A 27,967-nucleotide genomic window follows, 5' to 3' on the forward strand; every position below is an offset into this window, starting at 1 on the left:
TTCGGTCGAACTAAATGTGGTCGAATGTGACGTGTGTCTGTGTGTATGGAGGTGCGAGCGTCCTTTCCGCGTTGTGCCTTCTTGTGCCGCAGGAGGAGAGCAAGGGGCACCATGTACTAGCTCTGGTTGGGGGTTTTTGGTTCTGATATGGCTTGCAGGAGCGTGTGCATGTGTGTGAGGGGAGGTATGTTTCCTTTTGGTATTTTTTGATCCCCAATTGATTTTCATTTCCATTCCAATGCAGATCACACAAACACACGCGAACGCGCAAAGTTTTGCAGATGCAGATGCACAGTTAGTTTTGATGGCCCCTTTATCTCCCCCTGCCTTTCCCGGAGGTAGCGATGTGAATAATCCGCAACTGTTTGGTGGTGCACGCATCGGTGGGGAGGGGGTGAAGGAAATTTTGATTGACACTAACATATCAGTTCGCCAGGACATACTTAAAGAGAGTGTAACAGTTGCGCGTTCCGACGAAGGACACCGACCAAAAACCGTTGGGAATGAAGGTTTTATGCTTTTAAATTATTTGTTTTTCTAAGATATAGTATATTAGACGAGCAGTGCAGTTAGAAGTGAGTGTTAGTATTATTCCATTCTACCGAAAAGGATTTAAATGGTTGCAAATTTGTAAATCATTCAATGACTTTTTACTACGCAGCAAGCAAGGACAACAGTCTTTCTCTACTTTACGGTTTAGCAAGCAAGCCTCCAACAGTACAAAACCACCTCTTTGTAGCTTCCGCACGCGCTAGCACGCTTCTTATCGTGTTAGTGTGCAACGTTTTATCGCACGATTCCATTACCCGATTATTGGATTAGCCGTTAATTAATTGATGTAGCTGATAGTGGGACAAGCGCCGCGACGCGCCTTCCGTTGTGCGATACTTACATTCCGCTTTCAGTGACGCGACCGTCACTTGCGAGATCTCCAGCTGGTCGGAAATGCGTGCCGCTGCCAGCAGGCCCGTCTTAGCATCGGCCAGCTGCTGCTGCACCTGCTTGAGCGTGTCTTTAAGCGCCTCCTCGCGGGTTCGCGCTTGCTCCAGCTCGCTGCGAATACTGCCCGTCGCCAGCTCGATGTCGCGTTCGCGATCTAAAATAAGAACAAAGGCAAAGGCAGAGGTTAGCAGACTGCGGACCAAAAGATAAATAAAACGCGCGCCCCCCACTCACTCATCTGGAACTGTTCCAGCGCGCACTGCAGGTTGGTGAGGGCGGCCTGATTCTTCTGGTCTCGATCGTCCGCCGCGCTCAGCCGGGCGCCCAGCTCGTCCCGCTGCTGCAGCAGCAGCTGGTACTGGGCCTGCAGCGTTTCGGCCTGCTGGTTCGCCCGGATGCTGGCGGACGTGAGCGCGTTGGTCGACTGCTTCACCTCCCGCTCGAGCGACGCCAGCTGCTGGCGGGTGTCGTCGTACCGGCGCTGCAGCTCGACCGTTTCCTGCGTGTGCGCTTCCTCTATCTCGAGCAGATGCTGCCGCAACCGCTCGAGGTCGCGCTGCAGCCCGTCCCGCTGCTCGACCAGCAACTGCTTCTCCTGCAGCGCCAGCCGCTGGTTGCTCTGCTCGGTCATCAGGTTGGCGGTAAGGATGTCGGACTTTTCGCGCAAAAACTGTATCTGATCGGTGAGCCGCTCGTGCTCGTGCAGCTTTTCGCGCAGCGCCGGACAGTCGGGGCAGGCGGGCGCTGCCCGCTCGGATTCCGCCTGCAGCAGCTGGTTGAGCCGCTGAATTTCCGCATGATACTGCACGCTTTCGTTGTGCTTGGTGGTGACGAGCTGGACGAGGTTTTCCTTCTGCTGCGTAAGGCTTTCCAGCGCTTCCCGCTGCTGCTCCAGCTCGGCCCGATAGCGCTCGCTTTCTGCCGCTAGCTGTTGCTGCTGCTCGGCGGCTGCCGTCGATTCGCGTGCCTGCTCCAGCTCGGACTCCCTCGCCTCGAGCAGCTGGCGCATCTCGTTCAACTTTCCCTCCCAGGTGCGAACGTTCTCGGACGAGGTGTGCTGCAGTTGCTGCAGTTTGCGCACCAGGCTGGCGTGATCCTCGTTGATTGTCGTTAGCTGGCCCTGCATGCTGGTTAGCTCGGTGCGCAGCTGTTCCGCTTCCTGTCCCCCGGCGTCCCGCAGCTGCTGCAGCCGCTCCGCCAGCTCGTCGCGTTCCTTGCGCACCTCCGCCAGGGAGCGTTCCAGGGCGAGCGTTCGCGCCTTGCCCTCGCTTTCGCTGCTCTCCAGCGTCGACACGCTCGTCAGCAGCTCCTCCTTCTCCTCCAGCACTTCCTCCAGCTTGCGGTGCGCCTCGCGGTACTCCTCCTCGAGCGTGCGGTTCAGCCGGTGCGCATCGTCTAGCTGCTTCTCCAGCACCACGATGCTGTCCTCCGCGTTCTCGTTGATCGTTTCCAGCTTGTTGCACTTGACGTTTTCCAGCTCCTCCAGCAGCCGGTCGTTGTTCTTCATCAGGCTGGCACACTCCTTCTCGTACTGCATCAGGTCCGCCGTGAGCGTGTCCTTGTCGTGCTGGATGCGCGAATTTTCCGCCTTCAGGAAGTTGATCTCCTTGCCCGCGTCGATCAGTTTCCTTTCCAGCGCGGCCAGCTTCGCGTCTAGATCGCGCGTCGCCTGCAGCCGTTCGGCCAGCCGATCCGGTTCGGTCAGGTCCAGGTCGAAGAACTGGCGTATGATTTCGCCCACCCGCCCATCCGGCCCGGGCTCACTCTGTTTGGCCGTTTGCTCGTTCGCTAACGACTCGCGCAGCGTTTGATTTTCCTGCCGCAAGGTGGCCAGCTTTTCGTCGTACTCCTTCGCCTTCCCTTCCAGCTGCACCGAGTTGTCGATGATCACGCTGCGCAGCTCGTTCTGCAGCTCGCCGATTTCGCGCTCCAGCTGGCCGATGTGCTCCGACCGATCGAGCTCGGCGGTCAGCTTCTGCAAATTGTCCCGCTCGGTGCGCACGTCCTCCAGCGCTTGGCGCAGCTGCTCCAGCTCGGCCACCAGCTCGGCGCTCGGTGCCGGTTGCTCCGGCGTCGGTACGGCCACAACGAACTCGGCCGCCTCGTCGGCGGTCCGCTGGCGCAGCTCTTCAATTTCCGCCCGCAGCGTCTGGCACAGCTCGTCCGCTGTCGCCCGTTCGTCTCGCTGCTCCTGCAGCTGCCTTTCGAGCGCTGCCACGGCTTCCACATTTTCGCACACGATTCGCTCGAGCTCCGCCGTCAGCTTGGCCGTTTCGGTGCGCAGCTTCTCGTTGTCCTGGCAGGTTTGGGCGTGCGTTTGTTCCAGCCGTTCGAAGCGTACCTGCAACTGCTGCAGTGCGGTCTCCGATTCGGTCGCCTTTGCTTTCAGCTCCGCCTCGAGCCGGCCGCACTGGGCCTGCAGGTCGCGCTTGCTGGCGACCAGATTTTCCAGCACCACCTCGTGCTGGCGGTCGAGCTCTTCGATATTTTCGTTCAGCTCGCGGTTTTCGCCGCTCACCTGGCCCAGCTTCTCGTTCAGCAGGGCGTTCTCGAGCTGCTGCTTCTTGAGCTGCTGTAGCTTCTCGTTCAGCTGGCGCTGCAGCCGCTCGATGATGTCGCTTTCGCTGGCGGGCGCTTCGAGCGGAATCGTCGTCAGGTCGGTCGGCCCGGAGGAGGGCGATTCGTTGTCGTCCTTCTTAGAGGAGGACGATGTAGACGAGATGTTGTTGTCCGGGTCCCAGAACCAGCTGTCCTCCAGCGTGCTGGTGACGGTCGTGGTGGTGATGCTGCTTCCCACATGCTGTTCCGGTCCGAGACTCTGCAAGAGACGGTCGAGAGAAATATTGTCCATTAGTGCCACTATATTATTTTGGGCTAACGAGGGGAACAGTTTTGAACCCGCGCGCACAAGGGGACGTTAAGAATGTCAACTAGAGCTGCATGTTGTCTTGTTTTGTACCATTAAAAAGTAATGGGATATTTATTGCTACTATGTGCGTACACTACAGAAGGAGGTATTTTGTAAATAGAAGTTAAACATTTTGATGGCACCATTTGATCGAATTAAGAATTAATTAATTGATCAGCAAATTAGTAAATACCAAAGCATTAAATATTTTCGTAAGATGCTTCCGTCTCGCTCAATCCTGTTTTTGGGGTATGCGGTGGAACCCATCATCATCATTAGAGATGTTGAAATGAATCGGAACACGAATGTTAGATAGAGAGTCTTATCTAGAATATCTTGAGGGCAGTCCTTCCTTTCCCGAAAGCCACATTTAAATTTAGAAATGATGCAAGCGAAACCCGTTTTGTCGTAGGTTCGCCTTTCAGCAGACGAACGATGCCGATGACACAGCGACACAGTGCACTACGTGGCAGAAGCATTCCTCAGATAAGCAAGATACCCCTCCGCAACGCCATCATTCCCCAGTGCACACTATGCGTGACGTGTGGTTTGGTTCCCGAAGGTGGCCAGCTCATCGTAAAACTGGGCGACACGCCTGCCAACACCCAACAGAGCACGCTGCTTATCAGCTCGAATTGCCTAATGAAGGTTCCGGTTCGTGTCTCGTTGCCGGCCTCCGTCGACTGCGCCTCCTCGACCCGCAACATGGGCTTTCGTAATAGCGCAACTATTTCCTGATAGATGTCACCATCATCATCGATCGAGAACAGCGCGTAGAGCACAGGCTTTGCCTAGCACGACCTCGTACCTTCGTATACCCCGTAGTTAGTGGGCACCGTCTGGCGGAACACGCGCCACAAAACACAACGACGACGACGAGAAAGAAGACATGCGTGCAGAAAATTGCATGTTGCGCAGTGCGCAATGGATGACAATGATGCGCAGCACACAAACAATTGTGCAGTGCAGGACGGAGAACGTGTGGGAGGGGTGGAGGATCGGATGTCAGGCATGCGAATTAATGATAGGCATTCTTTTAATATGCGAAATTAAATAAACGTTGACGAGCCTCACACACACACATACATTGTGATAGGCGAACTGGGCTCTAGTGGTTCGGCCTTCGGGTTGGTTTGGTTGGCGTGTCTAATAAAGGGTCTCTCTCTCACACACTCTCTCCTGTCTGAAGGCTGTATCGCAACTGTTTTTCCGATTAAAATCATATGCTCCTCCACCGCGTCCCAACGTTGTGCGGGAAAACAACGCGACCGCATACATAAATCACTAACTGCAGCTGGGGGTAAGGGCGCGGAGAGCGTGCGGGACGACACAATGTGCAATGTGCAGCTGGGAGGTTTGCGATCATCATCAGCGATATAGCAATAATTGACGGATGGGGGATGCAACCAATGGAGCCATTCCTTTCACAACCACACACGAAAGGGGACATCTCCATCCCCATCAATAGTGTTTTGATCATCCGTCCTGTGCTCGATCGTCTTCAAATTCGGGAAATCGACAGTAACGAAACAAAGTGACAAAATGCAATGCACTTGTGTAATAATGCAATGCCGATCGGGCACAAGTATGTGGCACTTTGTCAGCGTGAGCTTTGAAACCCTTTTGTGATCGCATCATACAATGAGCAAACCCTGGAGAGAGGACTCAAGCGCGGATGACTTCGCATGTGCAGGGGGGGAGGGCTGCAGCGACTATCAAAGCCGATGACAAAATTGATGAAAAATTATTATGCAACACGTGTGTGTGTGACGCAGGCTGCCGGCGGCTTCTGGATGGAGGTCGTGTGGACGAACAACATCGTGTACGTGAGTGTATGTGTGGGTGTACCGAGCTGATTATGCTATTCAAACGCTACCACCAGTCATTACTACCAAACAGTAAAAAAAAAAACACACACATCCTATGCACATACAACAGCACGGCGCAACAATTCGTTCCATGCCGCGAAGACCTTGACGAGAAACGTGACACATAAGCGCGAACAGGCACTGTGTAGGGGGAGGGTGGCTGACGGTGTACTTAACGCCTCGGCGTCTTTCGACTTCGGCTTCTGGAGTTGATGAGCAGCACACACCTGGTGCGGCACAGGTTGCTACCGCAGCAGCAGCAGCAGCAGGCCCCATATTAAGCTACAATGAGATAGCTTTGCTTTGCTGGCAAGGAAGCAATTGAAGGCGGTGTGGAGGTCAACGTGTAATTTCGTTTAGAAGCCTTTTACTCAATTGTTTGACTGTTGGGGGCTGTTTTGTGTATGTGTGTATGTGTGTATGTCACCATTCGCCATAACCGCTCGCCAGTGTACTTATGCGTTTTGTCCTTCGTTTGCATCAACGAGGGGAACCCCCCTGGTTGGTGGGTTAAGCGTGAAAGCGTCGACTACATAAACAAACCTGTGCGTGTGCGTAGCAAGGTTTTTTTTGTTGGTATTTTAGTACCGTTAGCAGGATGATGATGGAATGGTAATGATGTCGGCAAAAAGTGGAAAATTAATCGTTCCGAGCAAAACCATTCCGGCGTCTCCTGAACCTTGGAAGTTATGCGCAAATGCAACCGTGCACCGTGCAACCGGGCAACACAGGTTTCGTGGAAAATAGGATAAACCGTACTCAAAAGAAAAAAAAATTACTCACAAATACTTGGAACCCGTGGGAAGTGTTTATTGATTCGTTGCATATTGATGCACTTGAGGCAGGCAATTAGTATTTGCAAAGATGAGTGTGGGGAAAAGCCCACCCAACTAGAAGCGAACCGGGCGATGACTGATGCATTACAGACATTGCCGTTGCTGTACACACAGTTCGTGTGTGTGTGTACACCAAAGCTTAAGCCCGGATTACAATTCCAGTGAAATAGATTATAAAACATATTGAAATAACATATTAAATGCATTTCCTTGTGATTCCTCGCTTTTTTCACAGTTTAAAATTAATGGTCAGCGAGGAATCCTAAGGAAATGGATTTAATTCATTATTTCAATAAATTTTACAGTTTAAATAGATGGGGAATTGAATATACTTTCTTTTTGGTGTACGATGAGCCATATTCTGATTAAGTGCCCTTTTCCTTTTTAAGGTCGTAGGCAAGGTGCCTAGATAGACTACAGGTGGGTCCTTAGCTCTGATTTTTGGTAGCCATGATGGATTGAGATTTCTATGGAGATTGGTGGATAGGGAGTTAGGGTTGCTAAGGACTTTTAGTTAGTTGATAAGTAATTTTGGACTCCCTATCTGTCAAATGAAAATTTGTCAAAATACACTGGACGGATGTCAAAGTACACTGGACAGATGTAATGTAATGCCGGTCTCTTGGTACAGTCGTCAACTCGCACGAATTATAACAACATGCTCGTCATGGGTTCAAGGCCCGAATGAACCGTGCTGCTCACTCACAAATTAATAAGTCACTGAAAGCCAAGCCCACAGCTATCAGCTGTTTTTATAGTATAGCAGCTTTCGAGCAGCTATCAAAGTGTGTATAATACGCAGGTGGGCTTTTCCCAGATGTATGTAGAAGGCTGATTTTTATCGCTTCTGCTTCTGAATGAGGATTTTAAGAGTGTTTTGTATATTCGTCAAGTTATCAGCAAGACTGTTTGAGCAACAGTTTACACCTATTCTGACTAAAAGTGACTTTTAAATTTGGTTATAAAAAACAGGCTATGAGACCGCCTGGTCTACATACACTTTGGTTCTAGATTTCACCACCTGATGTCTTTAGTACTCTTTGAGATAAATCAAAACATGACCTTGTTTGGACACTCGAAATTGAGGCTAAAATAATCTAGGCAGAAAATCACAAGCTAGTTTTATGTGTGGTTTTGTATGGGGAACATGATTTCATCCGCCAACTGTCAAACTCCATATAAAAAAGCTGGCTAGTATCGTGAATGTCCCCAAATATTTAATGAAATACAGCAAAAAAGCAATCTTTAGGAGTTACAGCTAAAGTTCCGTTTCGAGTCAGCAATATCGCACACAAACGTTCGCCAGCTGATTATGATATGGCATGCAAACCGATCCATTGCTTCACACCCATCAATTGTACAGTTTAAACAAACAACTTCCTTTCTCTCTCTCTCTCTATACGAATGGCAATCGCAAGATCGTACCCTCTTCATGCCAGGGATTTTGCAGTTGATTAATCGTTCGTTGTGGCGGGAAGTGAGGAACCGTCTCTTCCGATTCGCGGGCACGTGCACGTCATTGCCAGGCCATGAATCAACGATCGTGTACGGTCGTGCCGTCCGCTAGAACGGTACGGGGGCACTTGCCTTTTTCTCTTTATTTTTAGCGCACCTGGACAGACTGCAGCAGTAGAACAGTTCTCCTCGCCTCCCAGTACCGCAGAGCTAAACCTTGAGCCGGTCATCAGAACCGCGACCGCATTCGTGCAAAAACACACACACACACATGGAGCATTTAGTGGTTGTGATGGTCTATCGGCCGTTTGCGCCACCAGCAACGATTAGTGACACCTTTTGAAGGGCAAACCGTTCGAAATCTGCTGGTTCGAGCAGCTTAGCGAAAAACGGTACATGACAAATCCATTGTGGAGCGGGGCACGAGCGGGAAGCAGGGATAAGGGACAGCCAGCTGTTGATTGCGTGTTGTAGAGCGATTTTAATCAGAAAGTTCCATTCACACGACCAGCAAGTGGGAATGAGGGAAGGGGTCTTATATGGAAGATGCAGTTGCATCGTGAGACTGATCGTGAGTAAACGTTGGATGCAACTAGATATCTAAATATTTAAATTATTTGTAGTCTTTTCTTCAACTAAACCAATGGTTTTCTCTCTTTCTTATACATCATTGAGCTTTAAAGCTATTGGTTTTTGTGTGCTTTTAAGGATATGGCAAAATTGAACGCGTCCCGCCACTCGCAAACGGGTTGGCCAGTCAAACGCTATTTACGTCAGCGCTGTTAGATTCTTGACCTTGCCAATGCACACACACACACACCGACACAAATAGATCCACATAAGCCCATCAATGTCGTCCCGGTTATATAAGGTACGCTCACGCGTCCACCTCGACCGAAGGTACGGGGAGATGATTTGACCGGATTGCACGCGTTCGTCTCGGCGCGAGCGTTGAAATCTTTCGTTTTCACTGCACACACACAACCGGTGCAGAACACAAATGCGTGAATAGCGCAAAAAAAAGACCAAACCAACAAGATGATGCCAAGTGTGTTTGTTCTCATCAATATTGCAGTTTTTCTCCTATCTCTCTCTGTACTTCCCTCTCTCTCTATATCTCTTTTTCAGCCCATTAAACAGCGTTGCGAAGAACAAAGTATGTGTTTTGTAGTTAAGTGTGGAATGAAATATTAATAGCAAAAAAAAGTAAAATAAAACCCTGCACTGTGGTGATGGTGGTGGTGTTCAGTCACCTATCAATGTCAACGAAGCTTACGCCAGAGCGTAGTGTGGGCAGGATGGGGAAGCATACTACTCTATGTCTCCACGTTCTTCACCGGGCCAGAGAGGAGGACGTTAGAAGCTCAAGGTTTATAGGGTGCTGAAGCTTTGATATTTTTTTTACTAGCCAATCAATCATAATAAAAATCATTACAGTGCGCCGTTGTGTGTACGGTTTGTTCGCGGTCGGTTGTAGCGGTCGGTACATGCTGGCTGCTCGCGCCCATCAGCTACTAAAACTTGCCCAGCGAAAGAGAGGCGATCGACGAAGCGCACAGACAAAATGTCAATCATTATGCAATCGCAAATGGTTGAGAAATTTTACGTGCATCGGAAGGCCCTTTTATTCGAGCACGTGCACAGATGCAAATGTGCCATCCTCCCCTACCGTTCCCACCCGTCCGTGGCGTATCCCCAGTGAGGAGGAGCATGGAATGAAACATGCAATAAAAGTATAAAATTGTTTAAACGGCGTTGTTTCTGAGAAAGAGCAAGGAAAAAACAAAAAGCGACCCGAGGCCTTCTAAACACTGTTGAGCAGAGTGTGTGGTTTTGTGACTCGTGCTCACAGATCAAAGTTCTTTTCGGTCAGTCTGAGCTTCAGCATTCGTCCCCCCTCCCTCCCCCACCCCGTGCCGAGGTCATCTGTTTACGATAAGCGGTGTGTCATGCGATGGTGCGGATCATTGCGTCGCTGTGTGGCCGCACGAACGCATAAATGGGGCCCATCGTGGCGACAACGATGTCATGTGTGCAAGTAAGTGCACATTTGTCACCACCACCACTGCCACACTGCAGCGCGGGCCCAATAATCTACGGCTAAAGTGCAGCTCGCTGCAAGGAACACAAACGAACGAGCAGAAACGCAAAGACATGTGGGCAACAAGGCAACGGTGGGCCATTATTTAATCACTGCACTTTTTGTCCCGTCCTGCTGTACGGTCGCGTTTTGGTTTGGAGCTGGCAAGGACCGGGCGGCAGGTGGCAGATGATGTTTACGTTTTTAGGCACGACAGACCGGCCCCGTACCGTCCGTTTCCGTCCGTCTAATCCATCAGCGGCGCAAAGATCGGCGCATCGTGACGGCATACCTTTGACGGAGCGCGGCGTGCATGGCGCCTTCTTCAAACCAAGCGTGTGCAAGCGTGCTGTGGAAAAGCACCCGCAATCCCGCACAACACACCACACCACAAACTTGAGCCATCTTACAACGTTTACACAGTGCACACGAAGCGGACAAGAAGATGATGGTATCGATTGCGCGTGCGTGCGTGCGTGCGTGCGTGCCGGTCGGACAACGACGATGACGACGTGGCAAAACGGATGACCGCGGTGCGGACATTGGACGGACGCACGTTTTTCGTCATCTGGTCCGGTGTTTGTCTCCACCGGCACCACTGCGACTGTTTGCTAAAGAGATGTTAGCTAATTTTATGCAATCGACGGTTTATGCAGCTTTGAATGATGCGCGCATTCACTGCACGTTGGCGGCAATGGTTGGGGTTTTTACCGGGGCCCATGTTGGAAACACAGCCATCAGGGTGGAAATTATGCTGCTCGAGGGACAGTGGCGGAATGTTGAAGGCTGAAATCCATCACCCCCCATTGGCGACCGTTTAGACAGCATAATTCAACACGTGCGCTTCATTAGCCGAGTGACAAGGTTTACCAATATGTTGCCAAAAGGATGCATGGTTTTTGCAGCATTTGCTTTTGCAAGGTGTAGGCAGAAAAGGTAATAGAAATTAAAGTTGTATTTCGCAATGTCTCGCCTTTACAGAGGGTTTTCGTGGAAACTGAAATTATTCTTTACAAAATAATAACAGTCACTCTAACACTTTTAACGGTATTATTGGCTAACTGCATTTTAAATGTATCATCAAAATAAGGAAATAAATATTTAACTAACTTTCGCAGTTAGATAGCAGTTCTTTCGGTAATGCTTGAAAAGATAAAAATATCCTATTTTATATTGAAGTACAGAAGACATTTACAGAACCTCAATTGTTTTCCATTAATACAATTTAGGCGTACGTTTTTCATCACAAACAACAATGATTATGTCTTAAGGGGTTTCGCATTTTTTATTGTTTCTAAGAATTGTTCAATCGTTAAGCTTTTGTTTTTTTTTGTCCCACGATTTTTGTTTCTTTATTTTTATAGAGACTTTGAGCCAAATGGCCTCATTCGCCTCTTTCAATCGATACTTTAATTCTTTACTTAAAATCTAACATTCTTCTTTGGTCCTACGATTTATTGAGCGTATCCCAAGATTTTAACTACAAGTTAAACTGTTGAATTCTGATAGTTTCTCAAGATTTAACGTTTAATTTGAACGTAAAATCGTTCCCTTTGATTTTAACAATAAATATGTTCGAAATTTAGGATATTGGGATTTGAACAACTACATTTTTTTAAAATATGAATAGAAAGCTAGTATCCGGACTCGTGGTACAGTCGTCAACTCGTACGACTTAACAACAAATTGTTGTTGTTGAGCCAAAGAAAAAGAAGAATAATTAAAAGTTATAGAAAAGCTAAAAAAATTATAAACATTCAAAAAATGCAAACAAACAAGAGCAGAGCCTCTGCAAGATGAATAATACCTTAAGCCCGGGTTGCAGCTCGAGTGAAATTTTAGGAGTTTCTGATTTATTTCATTAAATAATAATCAAAATATCGCGTATCGCAAACCAACAAAAAGGAAAATCACTTCCCCAACTATTTAGACTATAAAACATGTTACAATAATTAGTTACTTTTAATTAGTTTTAATTTGTTCTGATAGATATTTAATGAAATATAGTTTTAAAAAACCCAAAATTTCACGTCAATTTTTACTAGAGCAGTAACCCAGGGTTTAGTTGAAAAATCTACTTCCCTGTACCAAATTTTCCCTTCAAGCAAGAAGGAATCTGCACAGAAATTGGCAATGGTCAACTAAAAGTATTTTGAACGGTTTTTATTTTTATTTCCACCAATGGAATAAATGTTTTACTAAGTTATTGAAGAATAAAGATTTATATCAACAGGTGCTTAAAAATGATCATAGTATTTAAAAACAACACACACACACACACATGTTCGTACATTTGACAGTACAATACAAATTTACAAATAATATCCAATGCTGACGTATAGGTCCCTGAGGCTAGCAAGTCTGGAATGGTGAGTAGTGCCGTGAGCGTCAGTAGAACAACGGTCCCCGGCGACACTTTACCCGGCCATACAACACACACACACACGTCGAAGGTGTTAGAGTCGTAAATTAGAATTCCAAATTTACCCCTTCCCCGATCGAACGGGGTGTGATCGACCCCCATCGTCACTGCAGCTACCCCGCATGGAAAGGTGTCGGCAGTGAGAGATCTGTATGCGTGTGAGTGGAGTTCTCCGTTTCCGAACAGCAGCAGCAGCAGCAGTAGCAGCAGTAGCAGCTGTCCCTAACTTTGAACGCTACTGAATATGCTCGCGCTACTTAACCCACATTTCGTGCAGGCGCGCTTCTCTTATTCGCGCCTTTTTGCGCCCCCCTCCCTCCCCACCACAGAAGTGTGCGGCGAGTGTAGATGCACCCTGGCTGAATGAATTGGAGGAGCTTGACGTGACGGTTGGTTTCCGCCTTCCATCTCCCAACCCCTACGTTACAACCCCCCCCCCTCCCCAAACCCCCATGTTTCGATCGAGTGGGGAAGGAAAAACGGCACCACCGCTGGCTGGCTGGCAAAAGTGCAAATGTATGCTAAACCCGAAACCGAACCGTGCGGCGTCGCGTCGGCCCCGTGCGATACGGGCCTGTGGGAGCTTTATATGCTGCCGTTTGCTTATTCCCTTTTCGAGCGGGATCGAGTGCTGGATCGAACAACACACCGGCGGTTCGAGGGGGACGATGCTCACCGGGCAGAGGAACTATGCACATCGGCCATCAGGTAGGGAGGACGACCTGGAGTGTGTGTGGCTCCGTTCTGTTCGATGCTGACTAAACCGGGGCTAGCCGAGCACCACCCCCTCCACCTGTGGTGCCGAACAACGCTCCCTCCCACCGATCCTCTCTGCGCGCTGGTTGTGATGCCCCACACTGTGTGGTTTTGTTTAGTACGTACATGTTAATTAGAATGCATCACGAGTTCGTCTAAGGGTTATATAAATTTTCATAAACATACATACATTTGCCAGCGCTGATCTAGCGCCGACTCGACACATTTGGTCGTATTTTAAATAATTCATAACACTCACCACCCGGGCGAAAGGGATGCGAACGCGCCACACTTCCTGTGCCCGTTCGGCTTCTCGGACGATCGGCTTTCGGGCGAAGAGAAGATGGCTGTTTACCTCAGAGCAATAAGCTAAGCGCACGGTTCTGTGGCCAGAAGTTAATGTTTCTAGCAAAACAGCATCCCCCCGCATCTTAACACTAAAAAGGTTAACCCCCCCCCCCCAATACAAACAAGCGCTGAGAGCGTAGCGTAGTAGATCGTGCTACCATACTAATGTGTAAATTAACCATCTCAGAGATGCAACCGGCCGCGAGATGATTCCAAACGCACGCATTTGAAAAGGAGAACAGAACAACAGCCTAGAGAACATGCCTCTCCGAATGGTTTGGAGCAGATTGTGAAGAGAGAAGACAAAAAAAAACCAGACGTACGCTAATGTACACGTCAGCTTCGTGCTACAACAATCACCCTTGCTTTGAAACAAACAGCGCAAACTGCGCCGAAACGTTTTGCAAGTACCTGTACGATTATTTAGCGTAAACGACGTTTTGTCGTGCATCCCCGAGCACTGGGCATAGTTTATTGCCGTTTCCGTGGACGGAAAACTGTTTGAAAGTGACACCCCCTACACCATTGACGAACCCAGTGTAACTGTATCGCATTGTTGTAGATAAGATAACGATTTGCTCTGATAGTGATAGCATCGGAAGATCAATGAGAAAGAAAAAATGCTAAAATAATACATCATATTATTACAAATTGTTTCTGCGTTTTAAATGAAACGCTTGAAGGTATTTACAAATTTGGTTTTGTAGTCAATGCGGCATTTGTTGTTACATGAGATCATAGGAATGGTCCTCTAACTAACTTGAGCTACCACTTTATCACAATGCAGAGATTCCACAACGTAAGCATCGCTATAGTGTTGAAATTGGATGGTTGAGAACCCCCCTAAAGTACAGCCAAATTGGTCCCGATGATCCTCACACTGTTGAAAATATTTTGTTGTGTTTTGTTGGAGTGCGCAAAGGGAGGTTTTGCCATCAGCACACGCAAAACGAACGACTAAGCAAATGGCAACGGTTATTGTGTGTGCATTGCAAAGATAAAAAAAACGTTTCTTCTTTAAAGTATGCTCAAACTCACACACACACACACACACACGCATGACTGTGTAACCACATGGCCACAGGGTAGAGTAACAATCAGCAAAGAACGCTCGGAAGTGCGATAGTGAGCGAAGTGGGGCGGACGAAGACGGCAGACGGAGCTCCGAGCCGAACCGAGGTACCAATGGATTGCGCAAACAGGGGAAAGACACCGAACAGTGCTCCTTCTGGAATTGGCCGCGGTGGGCGATGGAGAGGAGTATGGAGGGGAGATGGGGTGAGGTTCGTTTGGTACGCGCGAGATGGCACGTTTCGTTACATCACGCTGACGACAGCGAAAGATACGGGGCCGGTCTGTACGCATTTGTGTTCTCCAACATCGCTGCCAAACGGGGCTATTCGGAACTGTCCCCGATTCGATTCAACTCCGCAACCAGGCAAAACGAAAAAAAAATCAGTCGATAGATTTCAGCCACTCAGCCACAAAGGCAGCCGAAAGATATTAAGGATCTACTTTCGGTGACGCGACCATCTGGGATCCCAACGTGGACTGTAGTGTGTAACTGTAGCTCTGCCACGTGGAAAGCTGTGCGGCATATGTCTCACGATCCCGAGAACCTCGTGGCGCGGTAGGGAAGAAACATGTGCTTGCGCAACGGTACACCACACATAGATACGTGCGCGTCATCGGCCGTTTGATTGATATGGATGTTTACTTACGCGCGGTGGTTCCCGTTCCGCTGGCTACGGACAGTACTTTCCGGCCTCCCGGATTGTCGCGAACATCGGGCACTCTCGAATCGTTAGCTGCCGTCTGGCTCTCGCAGGACACGCACACCCAGGCACCATTTTGAAGATCGGCAGGCTTTAACTTCCCGCTCCAGAGCGCTTTTCGTCCTGTCTTTATTACACTGGAGTTGATTCATGCACTACTGCCCGTGTTCTTGGAAAACGGAGTCCGCCATTAATTCCGCCCTTTGAGTTTGAGCCGCCTTGCGTACATCTCGCCATCAGTTGTTTGAATTGCATAGATGGTTTATTTTTTCGTGTTCCACAAGTTCCAGGTACGCGCTAGCTGTAGCCGCTGCTGCTGCTAATGTCGCCGCAAGGCGCCTTATCTTTACGGTGTTTGTTCCGTTTTGGTGACCGTGCGGGTCTGCCACATTCGTCTGGCCGCTTCCGACGCCCGCCATGCCTGCCGTCCATTTTCTGGGGCGTTTCTCGAAGCGGCGGGCAAAGCATATCGAACGCGCCTGAGCTAGCTGTTTTAGGCGGTTTTAATGCGTCACATTTGTCCATTCACAGTGAACCACACACTACCATAAACATTCCCCACTTGAAGGACACTCAGCGCATCTGTTTAAAGTGCACTCGTCGAAAATGTTAGTATCTGTCCGGTGGAATGTTCTGCACACGATAACATAAAGCAGTAAAGAACGTTCTACTAATGGCCACTACTGGATGATGCTGGGCCACGATCAGAGCCCCCGGAGAGGCGCACTGTTCGCAAGCGCGTTCACGAACCGACTAGCGAGCTTGTTGCGCTGCCGCCTGGCTCGAAGCTCGCTCGGTGCTTACTAATCGGATTTTTTTGTGTGTGCACCGCGCGACAACCAACGAACGATGCCGGGGCGATATCGCGCGGCAAAGTACTGCCGAAGTACTGCTGCTCACGTACACGCACTCGATCTCCACTCTCCCCCTCTCCTTCAGAACCGATCGTAATGTTTGAGAACACACTCTAATGACACACCGAAGCCTCCAAGCCCTTCCACCTTCTGTCTAACACACTGTGCTGCCCACCCTCTCCCGCAGCGCCGGCCAAACAATCCCCAGCGTACGCTTTACACTTTACACTGAAATTGGACGATTGTGTTGTGATAAAAACAGTACCGACTCTCACTCCCCCGCTACACCCGCCACACCATTTATGAACGGGGAGGAGAACAGGAAGGCGGTGGGCGATGGTACACAAGTGCAACCGTCACACGTCATTACTATCGGCCCCAGCAGGCCTGCCACCCACCACAATGGGGCGCCCGTTTGGAGGCACACCAACACAGTCGCACGATCGTACCACGCAAACCCGAACTGTGGCACTTGCTCCCCACAACGTTAACGTCTATTCCAAAAGGGGGATGTACCGAAAATCCGGCCGGAACACGGAACAACACTATTACGTTGGATGACCTAATGGAATGATCTTCGAAATGGGGAACCTGCTCCGGCTAGGCAGGCTAACAGTGCAGTGCCTTGCGCAATGCACCGGCGCACCACATGACGGCTCAATGCAACTGGTCTCGCGTTTGGACAAGAACTCGGGTGAGCATCGTGGTCCGACCGGCGTTATATATGTCGGGAGTGAGTCCCGCGCGCGAACGCTTCACGCGGTGCCGCGAAAGCTCATTTACTTTTTAGCGTGTGTATGTATTGGTCACAAAAGGGAGAGACTTTGTGAGCGAGAACGTGAGAGAGAGAGAATGAGTGATAGGGATGGAGCAACCGCGGAGGGACCACCCCAGTCAACGAGGGATGATTTGCTGCGAAGGTTTCCGGCGGTTGGTGGCGGTTGTGTGCGTTCGGGCGCATATCGGCGCAACCGCGGCGTAAGCCACACGAAGAACGATGATGGACAAACATAACGCGCGCCGCAGGATCAAAAGGCGCGATCGCGAGGCAAGATGAAGCTTTGCCAACACACACACTGTCGCACAGCAAGTTCGTCGATGGTGTGTGGGCTTTTTTTACCAACAATGACTACAGAAAAAATATTAACAATTAAATACTTCCCCCAAAATAAAATACTTTGCCCTACACTAGCAGTTGAGTAGTAGGTAGCACGAATTACTTAAAAGTTTTTATGAAGTTTTCGGAAAAGTCTTATTTTAAAAAAATAATAAAGATAACTGCCTGCTCGTATCCCATATGACGGACCAACATTTTCTTGTGTTTATTTATTTGCCGTACTTTTATTCCCTTTCATTTGGGCGGCCAAGAATAGGCCACAGTGTTCACCGCTGTGTTTGTTGATGTTGGTGAAAGTTTAGATTACGCGGATGGAGTAAAATACTGAGGCTCGCATCAGACACATACATCAACAGATGGGAAGAACCGATGGGCTGAAGGTGCCCCCTCTGCTTCGGTAACACCGTCTCAAGGTATGCCGAGAGCTAATATGCTCTGGCCCGAAGAAACAGCTTGTGCAAATAGAACATTTTTCATGCATCATTGTTCCCGCATCGGATCGGCAAAATGAGACTTTCAGGTTGTAGTAAGTGATGCGATCGTGTGGGTAAGGTCGAGGATGATTGAAAAAATGTACGCACTGCGTGTTGAAATGTAAATTGTATTTTTATAGCATGTTATTAGTACTATTATTAAAACGAATTCAGGGTGGTAGGATTCAATGTATAGAAGAGATGAACGACAATGCAAAATTTTATCCTTTTCAGTGCCTTATTCTCCATAAACAAGTTCGCTTAAGCCCCATGTCCTGTGATGTACTCGTCAAGTCAGGCACAACGTACCAACATGCCCGCCATGGGTTCAAAGCTCGCATTTACCGAGCGTCTCATACGTACTTAAATTCTCGTCAAAGCTATATTGCCAGCCATAGTCCTATAAATTTGTTCTATTTTTATGATATACACCACCAGAGGAAACGGGAGAAACGATTCTAGACCACACCACGCCGCACATTTGCTTTCGATCTACATAGCACACGAAGAGACAAATGAAAACAGCGAATTGTTTGAACAAATGGCTCATGGAAGTGTGACGTACATCGTTTACCATCCGCTAACGTCATTTTAATGCATTGGCATTCCTTACTTGCTTGTTGTAAAACTTCCATGCCTTGTGTGATGTAACATAATAGAAAGGTTTCAAATAGTTTTCGATTGCCTCGAATAATAAATAACTAACATAACAAGTTGGATACTAATGAGTACAACATTATTTGTTTAAATAATATTTTTTAAGTTCAGCACATCAATTATATAATATTAATCAGTACTTCTGAGAAACCGTGTAAGGTAATACAGTGTTTTGACATATTTGTTTGGTTGTTCCCTATTTTTTCCAAATAGTCTAAACGATTAAATGATCGTTTTTCACCTGTTTTGGAATTGTTCTAACGATTTTATGGTATTATCCCAGAATTCATAAAAATAATGATTGAACAAAATTTAGCAAATACTCAATAAATCGTGGGATAAATAAAAAAACATCGTTAATTATTCAGAAATCCTTGGGAAAAAAATCAGGGAAAATCTTGTAATCAAACAAATTTAAAGAAAAACAGTAAAACTGTATTTGTACGATTACTCTATTTCAATAAAGAATTAAAACATTATTTTCACTGTTTTGGATTTAAAGAAAACCAAATTGGCGAAGGAAATTAGCAAAGCAAAAATTAAATTAGCATATCATAATCATGATGGTTCAAAAAAAAAAGCAGAAAGTGCACAAACGTCATGTAAATAGGTTAATGAACAAGCGCACCAGCCACAGGTGCAACTACAGCAATGCAACGACACAATCAAAGCGAAACTCTCCTCCCGATCGTAACGAAATCCCTGGCATCTTTGGACAGTTAACATGAAAACAAAACCTTACCCTGGCACCGTGACAACCATGGCTAAGGACGACGGCAGCACCCCAGCCAAGATAAATGGTGCATTAGCTAAATGGGAAACTAATCACTGCCCGAGATTGACCCGCGCGCGATGGCGCGCTCAAATCGCACCGGACCGTCGCTTCTGTATGGGCAGCGGGTTGCGCAATTGCACAGAACCGTGGCCCGATCGTTGCAGCAGCTAATCGTTGTCATCGTGTTTGCAAGGGTCGAACGAATTAATCAATCCGTTACACCGAAGGATACCGAGACGGTGGACACTTCTTAACTCATTGGATTGATGGTACACGAATCATACATTAGGGCGACGGGGGTGCTTTTATAATGTTTTAATTGCAAAACAGCATTTTGAGGTCACTCATACTGACCTAAACTAAACATAAAGATAGCGTTAAGTTAGAACATATTCCAGATAAAATAGAAAACATGCAAGAGCATGGAAGTGTCCTACGACTAATGACCAATTTCTATAACAAAGTATCATCTTTCTAACGTGGCAGTAAACCTGCGTCAAAAGCTCGCTATATTCGAACCAATCAGCCACAGAGGCTTCCGTAATCATTTGTCACGATGGGAATATTGGTGTAAGAAATGCGCAAAAAGAACACCAAACGCGCCTCAGCTATAAAGCGATACCGATCGTGCAATCGCTCAGCGTAGGGAATCGAAGTTGCAGTAAAACCGAGAACAACTATTAACACCGAGCTACCCTCCCGAGCGGTGGTGAGTGGGCATACAGTCGTGCAGTTGCAGTTTACCGTGAGACCGTCGCTGCGCCTGTGTGATTGTGCACACAAACGGTCAGATAACAAATAGATTTGCACCTGTTGCAACTGTTCAACGGCTGACACCGCGCGGTACAATGTCATCTTCCAACCCCCTTTACTAGACACAGCACCGCGTGGGGGAAATTTGAAGGTTGACCAAAAAGGGTAACAAATGAAACGGTTCTCGCCTCGTCCCCTCTCTGTCTAACTATGTCCCTTCGGCGGAGTTGTTGCCGGTTGTGATAAATGGTTCGCCATCAGTATCAATTCTAATTGCATTCCGGGGCGGGTGTGAGTGCGGGGCTCCTTAGAACTTTAATATACTTCTTTTAATGAAGCAAAGCGTGGTGGGTGCTTTTTTACCGCTACGTGCACTATGCGAGCTGCTTTTCTTGGCTGCAGTACTGTGGATCGTCTACACACACCATGACCGGGCGCGTTAAGAACCGCGTCTTCCATGCCACTGCTTGAGTATGTGTTTGAAAATTAATATCACCATGCTAATTTCTCATGCTCCTCCCGGCTACGCGTAAGTATTCCGACCGTCCACCGAAACACACAGCTGGCGACCGAAACACCGGGATGATTCATACACAGAGAGCAATCCCTGGGCCGGATGGGCCTAGGAATTGCGGACACAGACATCGCTTTACTTTTGGACAACACACACACAGACACAAACATTCCGGAAAGGGCGTGCACCCCCACACACACACTCGGCAGACAGTGATCCCCATCGGTGCCGGCGACAACACCCTAAAACTTTCATAATGTAGTGCGAGAGTGCGGCGTGACCCACCGCCGCATGAATGTCCGAAAGCGATGCCCCGGGCCGGGGTGATATACTCGCGCTGGTTGGAAAAACAAACAGAACGTACGATAAAAGTCAGCGAAATGGGAACGGAAACCCGGTTCCGCCCCGGGACGGATCGGCGGGAGGGACATGTGAGATGGGTGGAATGGCAGTCCTGTACCTACTACGCACGAGATATGGATACAGAAACGACAGTCCTTTGCTCTTCCACAGGCACAGGCCGAGCAAGCTAGAAAGCGTTGTACAAATTTCCCAATATTTTTCAACAACCGAATTCCACATGTCGGTTCGAGCAGGGTGTGCTTTTCCCTACACACGCCCCGGATAATGTGCTACCGTTGACCGTGAATGTGTTGGTGTCTGTTAGCTTTTAAAGTAATTTTTTTTGTACCACTGCAGTTGATTGCGCTAGAATGTGTGGGGATACGTTGGGTATTTTGTTGATCCTAAAACTACTAGCTGAGTGGGAAGTGCTGCGAAATCGTATATCAATCCCGATTGATCGTACAGCACGAAAGTAATAATTTAATTTAATTTAATTTGAAGAGGAAAAAATCCAGTTCGTTCTCATTCAAAAGCTGCATATTTTTATTTTTTACTGCTGCTATGCGCCTGTCCTACTACGCCTTTTTTTCATATTTATGAATATGTTATAAGTACATTCATTGAAAAATAATTCATTCAGAAAAATGTAAACAATGCTCCAGAAACAACTATTAACTGTAGAGAAGCAAACAACTCCCAACGGAACTGGTGCATCACAATTTCACCAGGGCACGGGTAATCATTCTCCTTTTCTTTGCTCCTCGACATTCCCTCGCAGCTCTGTTTGCTTCTCTAATCCTCCTTCCAATAGTGTCATAATTTAAAGCATCCTGCATTCTGCTTCCAAACCGTCCGAAAAGGAAAGGAAAGAGCGATCAAAAAGCGACAGCATGCTACAGGTCAGCAAAGGTTCTATTTGCAAAAGAGCGTGTTGACAACCGGGTGGCCGCTGGTCGGAACAGGCTGGATCGAATCGCGGGACTGACGCAATGTTACATTATTTACCACCCGTGCCCCGTGGTTCCGTGGGGTTTGCTCTTATCGCGTCGGTTGCGGCAGGTAATGCACCATGAAGATGGTTTTCTGTGTGGCGGGCAGTTGGTAAGCCACAAGCGTCCACCGACCGGAAATGTTGCACCATACCGTACCGAAGCGCAATGGGAAAACACAGCAAGACCAAGGCAAGCTGGTGCCCTATTATTAATGCACAGAGGAGCGCAGAAGAGCGGGAAGGGGGAGATGGACATTTTGTATAGCAAGTTGGTATGATTAAACGGCGATTAGAAAAGGTTGCGAAATGCGGGAATAAAAGGTTCTTGTTTCAGGCCAACAACAACAACACCTATCGTTAGTTAATGTATGAATCGAGCGTGAACGATAAACTGCAGTGGCGCTGCGACTACAGGTGTGTTTGCTGTTGTAGTTGCTTAAATTGAGTTGCACACGTTGCGCATTGCTCAAAACTGTTTAACTATTCAAAAGATAAGAAATAAACGCTGTTTCGATAGTGAAGCTGATTAACCCGGGTGTAAAACATGAAATTAGTTCATGTATAACGCAATGAAGTTTACTATCGATCGTTCTATTTTTGATATTAGTTTTGAACTTACATTAAATTGATAAAGAAATGAAAACTACATTTTTATACAAATTAAAAACATTCAGGGTACATTTTACACAGTGCAGTTGTAAAGAAGACAGACTATTTTTTCTCTGCATGTTGAGGCAATTTTCATTCGCTCGAAGAAACAGATTTTTTGGAAAAAAAACACGTGTCTTCACAACAGATGCTACAATTTTGGTGTGCAGGTGTTCACACCATTTTTTTTTGTTGAATGTCTGTATTTTTCATAGTTTTGCACCAGCGTAGTGCACCAGCGCACGGCTTCGCTAAGCAAAGAAGATCATTTCTGTTCCCGTGAGATTCATGTTTTCACCGAAACCGAGTTTTGAGTCTGCACCGAAATGCATAAAAATGGTTTCTTTTCTTTCGCATTTCCGTTTCCATCGTAAAAGCAAAATGCTGCCTTGGAACAATCATAAAAAAGTGAGGAACAGCGTTTTACGTTCTTGTGCCTCCTAGGACCACCAACAAATCACACAGGATGCCGCGCGCTTTAAACAAAAGGGACATGCTGTACGATCGTGTGCGGTATGTCGTTAAACTATGGTTTGCACCCTATTGACAACGGCACCAAACGTTTCTGGAAAGATAACACGCCACTTCAACAGAACCCGGCCACCGGCGGTCGAAAATATGACGCAAATTTTGGGTGGTCTACTCGAAATTTGCTACCGACTTATTCTTGCCCTTCAACTCGGGGAATAGAAGACCTCCAACATATCTTTTGCAAGAAGTTTTGGATGTTTTTTTAAGGAAAGCATCCGGTAGCATTTCTCGTGTGAATGTTTAAGAATAACATTAAATGTTCCAATATCCTGTAGGAGCTAACTTGACTAAAACGGATGGCAGAAGAGGGATGTTTTAAATGTGAACGGGTGATCTGTCGCCCTGTCAGTCGGAGTGATTTATGGCTTTTCTTAGAATTTTTGAAGAACCACAACAGCAGCCAAAAAATGCGTGTGAAATGACCACCCATTAACACCTGATAACGTATGTAGCTTTCCAAGAAATAGGATGTAAAGCGGATGAGATCTTTGAAGTCAAAAGGTAGAAATTCAAGACCGTAAGTGTGATGCGTGAACTGCAAATGGAAAACCATGAGTATATGCAGCATGCAATGAAAAGCAAAGGGTAACGACCTATAAGTATCCTGTAACTACCAATGCAGAAGGTGTTATGTCTGTGGGAAATCTGAAGACAGAGAACCTTACAACTCTCTCTCTCTCTATCTCTCTCTCTCTTACCAACATTAAAGATCACACTCTATCTCTATCTGAAAATTTTGCCCAACGAAAATGCGTTCACCATTTCTTCCTGGGGGATTCTTGTTAAATCTACTGAGAATACTCAGCTAGAGATGTTTAAAATGTAATAACAAACACAAAAAATTAAATAGGAGGACCCTATCGATATTTGTTAATTAATAAAACGTATTTTGCCAGTTATCCATATCTGGCGTCCCTCGTGGTAATGTTTTATGGCCTCTGCTATAAACTTCAGTTTGTCTATAATATCCGGCGTATTCCTGACCAGTTCACTTTTTGCAAAAAACCTTAACATTTTTTCCCCATAATCTCTCTCTTGATGGCTCCTTTTTACAATACTTAACCAACTCTTTCTCTTTCCCCACCGGTAGCTTAACGCACTTTCCTTTATTCTTTTATTCTGCTGTTCATGATCTGGAGTCTTATATCTGGGTCTAGTCCTTCGTGATAAAAATATGTTTTTCTATGAGTATATACTGGATATGGTAAACTAAGCCCCCAGACGATAGTCAGGCATGGTTAGGTATGGTCAAACGAATCTCTTCTGAGTTGTGGCCTTATGCGCGTGTTTTAAGTGCTTTTTCTGACTGAATTTGTTAAGTTTCGTACGGGGTAATATAGCTTAGAGTAAATTTTAAATAAGTTGTGAGTAAAGATTATGAAGCCGTCTCCAATTTTGACAGAGGAGAAATGCATTATAAAGATAAATCCTGAACTTTAATGTTCTAATATTCAACAAAAATTCTTGATGGATCTTAGATTTTCTGCATCAGTGACTGGATATAATACTCTAAACTATTTCAAACAACGGAACACTGTAAAGCCCCGAAAAATGCTGTATTAGAGAAGAATAGACAATGTTCATAAAAAGGTACTGGAAATCGTTTCTATCGTATATTTCGTTCTATACAGGTAGTTTACATCGTTTAGTTTAACAAACGCTCGAATTATTTTTAATTATGATAGGTCATTTCTTTGTTTAACAGAGAGAAACATATACTCGTTGGTACATAAACACATAAACACATATAAACACATATATTCTTACATATAACAAAAAAGTTTAACTAACGAACTTATATCAAATGTGCTGCTTCAATGCTATGAATAACTTTATCAGAATTCGCATACACAAATCAGTAAACCCGCCATATCATGTGGTTTACGGTACATGACCGTCAAGCTAACGCAGTTTTAATAATCCCTCCGGTCAATCACAATTTTTCACGCCAGGTTTGCGGCCGCAGAATACAACTTGGTGCTCCTGTTGGGTAACCCCATTTTCACACCACTAATCACGATAATCGACAATCAAAACCCAACTGTCCGACCCTTGTGTCACATATGCCCGCCGGTTCCGGTGTGAGCAATGCGCGCTATTGTCTAGGAAAATTTTCTTTTTTTCGCTCTCTTTCTCGCTTGCATTGTATGCTCTCTCACTTTTCAATTGCGCTTCCAGCAAACGCGTTTTGGTTCTAGCTCGAATGTGAACCTGTACTTTCTGGCTAGTGCCACCATCCTGAAATTAGAGAGCCAGGCAAGCGTGTAACGTGCTTTAACGTAACCCAACGGGTACAATGGATTGCTGCCAATGGTTGAATTCTTCCTGGCTTGGAAGCAAAACGATGCGATTTTTCCAGCAAAAGAAGAATGATGACTTCAGGTGGAGCTGCGAAAGGCATGAAAACGCCAACAATTTCTTCATTTTTGATTAATAATTTCCAATAATTTCTTCATTATACATACATAGCATAGCATAATAGTATACATTTAAGTTAACACAGCAAATTATTAGAAATAAAGAAGTATAATCTCATGAGAGACAATTAGAAGATAATTAAACCATTCCTAAGTATAAGACTGTAATTGGCTAACATAAGAAAAACACTGACTAACATATTACTTCAAACCCTGACCTATAAACCACGGTTCGTTCAAAACGCCTCAAAATGAATGATCGACAGCATTAGATGGTATGCAAAAAAAGCCACACGTCATTAGCTTCAAATCGATTAAAATGGCACTACCCTACACCCGCGGCCAGTATGCGTATGCCGTACCTCTATGGCGTCATCCTTGCTCGTACGCATACATTAAAGTGAGCTAGGAAGTAATAGGTAGCGAAAGCATAAAAACTATCACACAGAATCATACCGGCTATGCAAACCATACCGTCAAGCCCTTACACTGCGGTTTGCGGGTGGATTGGAATGGTTGACCTCAAACGGAAATGATGAGGTACGTTGTGTGCGGTGCATGGTACTTTGTGGTGGCGAGAGATTTTGGTGAGTAGGTGACAAGACCGACAAAAAACACACTTACACACACACACACACATAAACGACGACACACCTTAGCAGGTTCCTATGTTCCATACGGGTCCCCGCTTAGCATTGGTAGCTTCAACGGGGGAGCAACGGCACCGTGGCCGGGTGACTCTGCGCGTCAAGCTCTTACGCACCCCGGCCACAGGGTATGCTTGTGGAAAAAAAACAACAACAAATCAACAACGCATTTCATTCAGTGTAACAAATTGCTGACAACCCAATAACAGAAACGCGCAACAAAAAGGCAAACAAACTTACTATTCCACACGATTTGAAGGTATACTTTGACGCCTGCCCGACCGGTACAAGCGCAACGGACACCTCGTCTCGTAAGCGGAGTTATGGGAGCAACAAAGTACAAGCGGGGAGGAAACAAAACGACACAGCAGTACGTTTGAGTAACCCACCGGGTGCGTAGATGCGTGTACGGGATGCCACGAAGATACTGCTGAACCGACGCTACTCTACGGTAACGGTGCGCCGGTGCGATGTAGCTGAACCCGAAACGACCCAACCAGGCGGGACATAAATATTCGTCTAAACACGCGCTGTGCACACACTGCGAACGCTCCACTAACGCACTACTAGGCCACCGGAAGGGGCAGCGGGCCATTTTTATACCGGAAGCGAAATCCTTCGACAGCGCAGCGGGATTTGGCCCTTTATCGAGCACTATCGATTGGTCGGTGAACAGTTAACCTGTATGTTTGGGGGCGGTGGTTTTGATAACAATCCAGTACCGATACGCATGTGCAGTACAGTACACCGTGGCTGTACTGGTGCGCTGCGCAGAAAGAAAATCGATCGATCCATGACATGCAAATGGAAGCTTATCTAGAGTGTTGGGCTAACGATTATATCCGACAGTATCATAAAAGGAATAGATAGGGTAGTTTTTTGTAATGAGTAATACGGATCGAAAACATCGCTTTCGAACAAAACCAACCAACAGGCCTGTTTTCAGTTACCTTACCTTGATTTCATTTAACGTCTACATTTAATTGCATTATTATTTCCCAAACTTACACGACATTGGAGTTAAGTGATTTTTTTAATTTTGAAAGTTCATACATCAAATTGGTTCCATTGTCAAGTGCAAAATAAGTTGCGATTTTGATAAAAGTTTGAAATCGAAATAACAGAAATAACCATTTTTTTACACAGATTGTATGACATAAGTAATAATAATACTGCACAAACTGTCAACGTGCAACGCGCACATCTCATATGAATTGTTGATAATTTATACATTTTTAAAAGTGAAGTTTCATAAATGGTTCATACTATTTACTAACTAACTGACGATGAATGGCTAATTTAAAACTTGTATGCTCGCTCAGCGATCTCCAAAGAACAATCCACGGTATACAAATCAGCCCTGTAACACTGTACAGCTCTAAATTGTTTTCATTTTCTATTTTTTTAAATGATTCAAAAAGGACTTATTTTAGCTTCTTTCCGGCCCAGTCATGCCACGGGTAACGGGTCAGATGGGAATTTAGACTTGCCCCGCCTACAAATATCGCCATTGCGTTTAGTTTTAATCTTTGATTTAAATAGTAATTTAGCAACAATTTATTGGATTATATCATATTTTTTCGTAATTCATATAATTTATCAAGTGCAGCTGTTACCAGTTTTCCACGCATTGTCAAGCTAAGCGATATTTTGTGGTGAAATATTAAGAATTGAAGGATAAAATATCAGAAATAAAAGAGGTGAATGCAAAGGCAGTTGAGTTAATATCAATGAAATATTCTAATACGAATATATATATAAAAAAGCTGCCTCGAATAAAGAAAAAAAGCCTTCAAGGCGCACTCTTAGTGCTTGCCAAAAGAATTTACTAGCTCGTTTTTTCAGTTTGAACTCT

The 27,967-nt window shown here is 46.3% G+C and overlaps 1 protein-coding gene across 1 annotated transcript in view; it reads right to left on the minus strand.

The window, feature by feature from the left end:
- LOC120908706 (thyroid receptor-interacting protein 11) overlaps window positions 1–27,967 on the minus strand; it is a 41,769-nt gene that overhangs the window by 3,520 nt on the left and 10,282 nt on the right. The window contains exons 3-4 of the mRNA XM_040319994.1: window positions 1,177–3,760; window positions 893–1,096 (exon numbers count right to left, since the gene is read on the minus strand). Coding sequence (XP_040175928.1) covers window positions 893–1,096; window positions 1,177–3,760 — 2,788 coding nt within the window. The remainder of the gene's footprint in view (window positions 1–892; window positions 1,097–1,176; window positions 3,761–27,967) is intronic.

The sequence above is a fragment of the Anopheles arabiensis genome, chromosome 2, assembly GCF_016920715.1.
Source record: "Anopheles arabiensis isolate DONGOLA chromosome 2, AaraD3, whole genome shotgun sequence".
NCBI classification, from domain to species: domain Eukaryota; kingdom Metazoa; phylum Arthropoda; class Insecta; order Diptera; family Culicidae; genus Anopheles; species Anopheles arabiensis.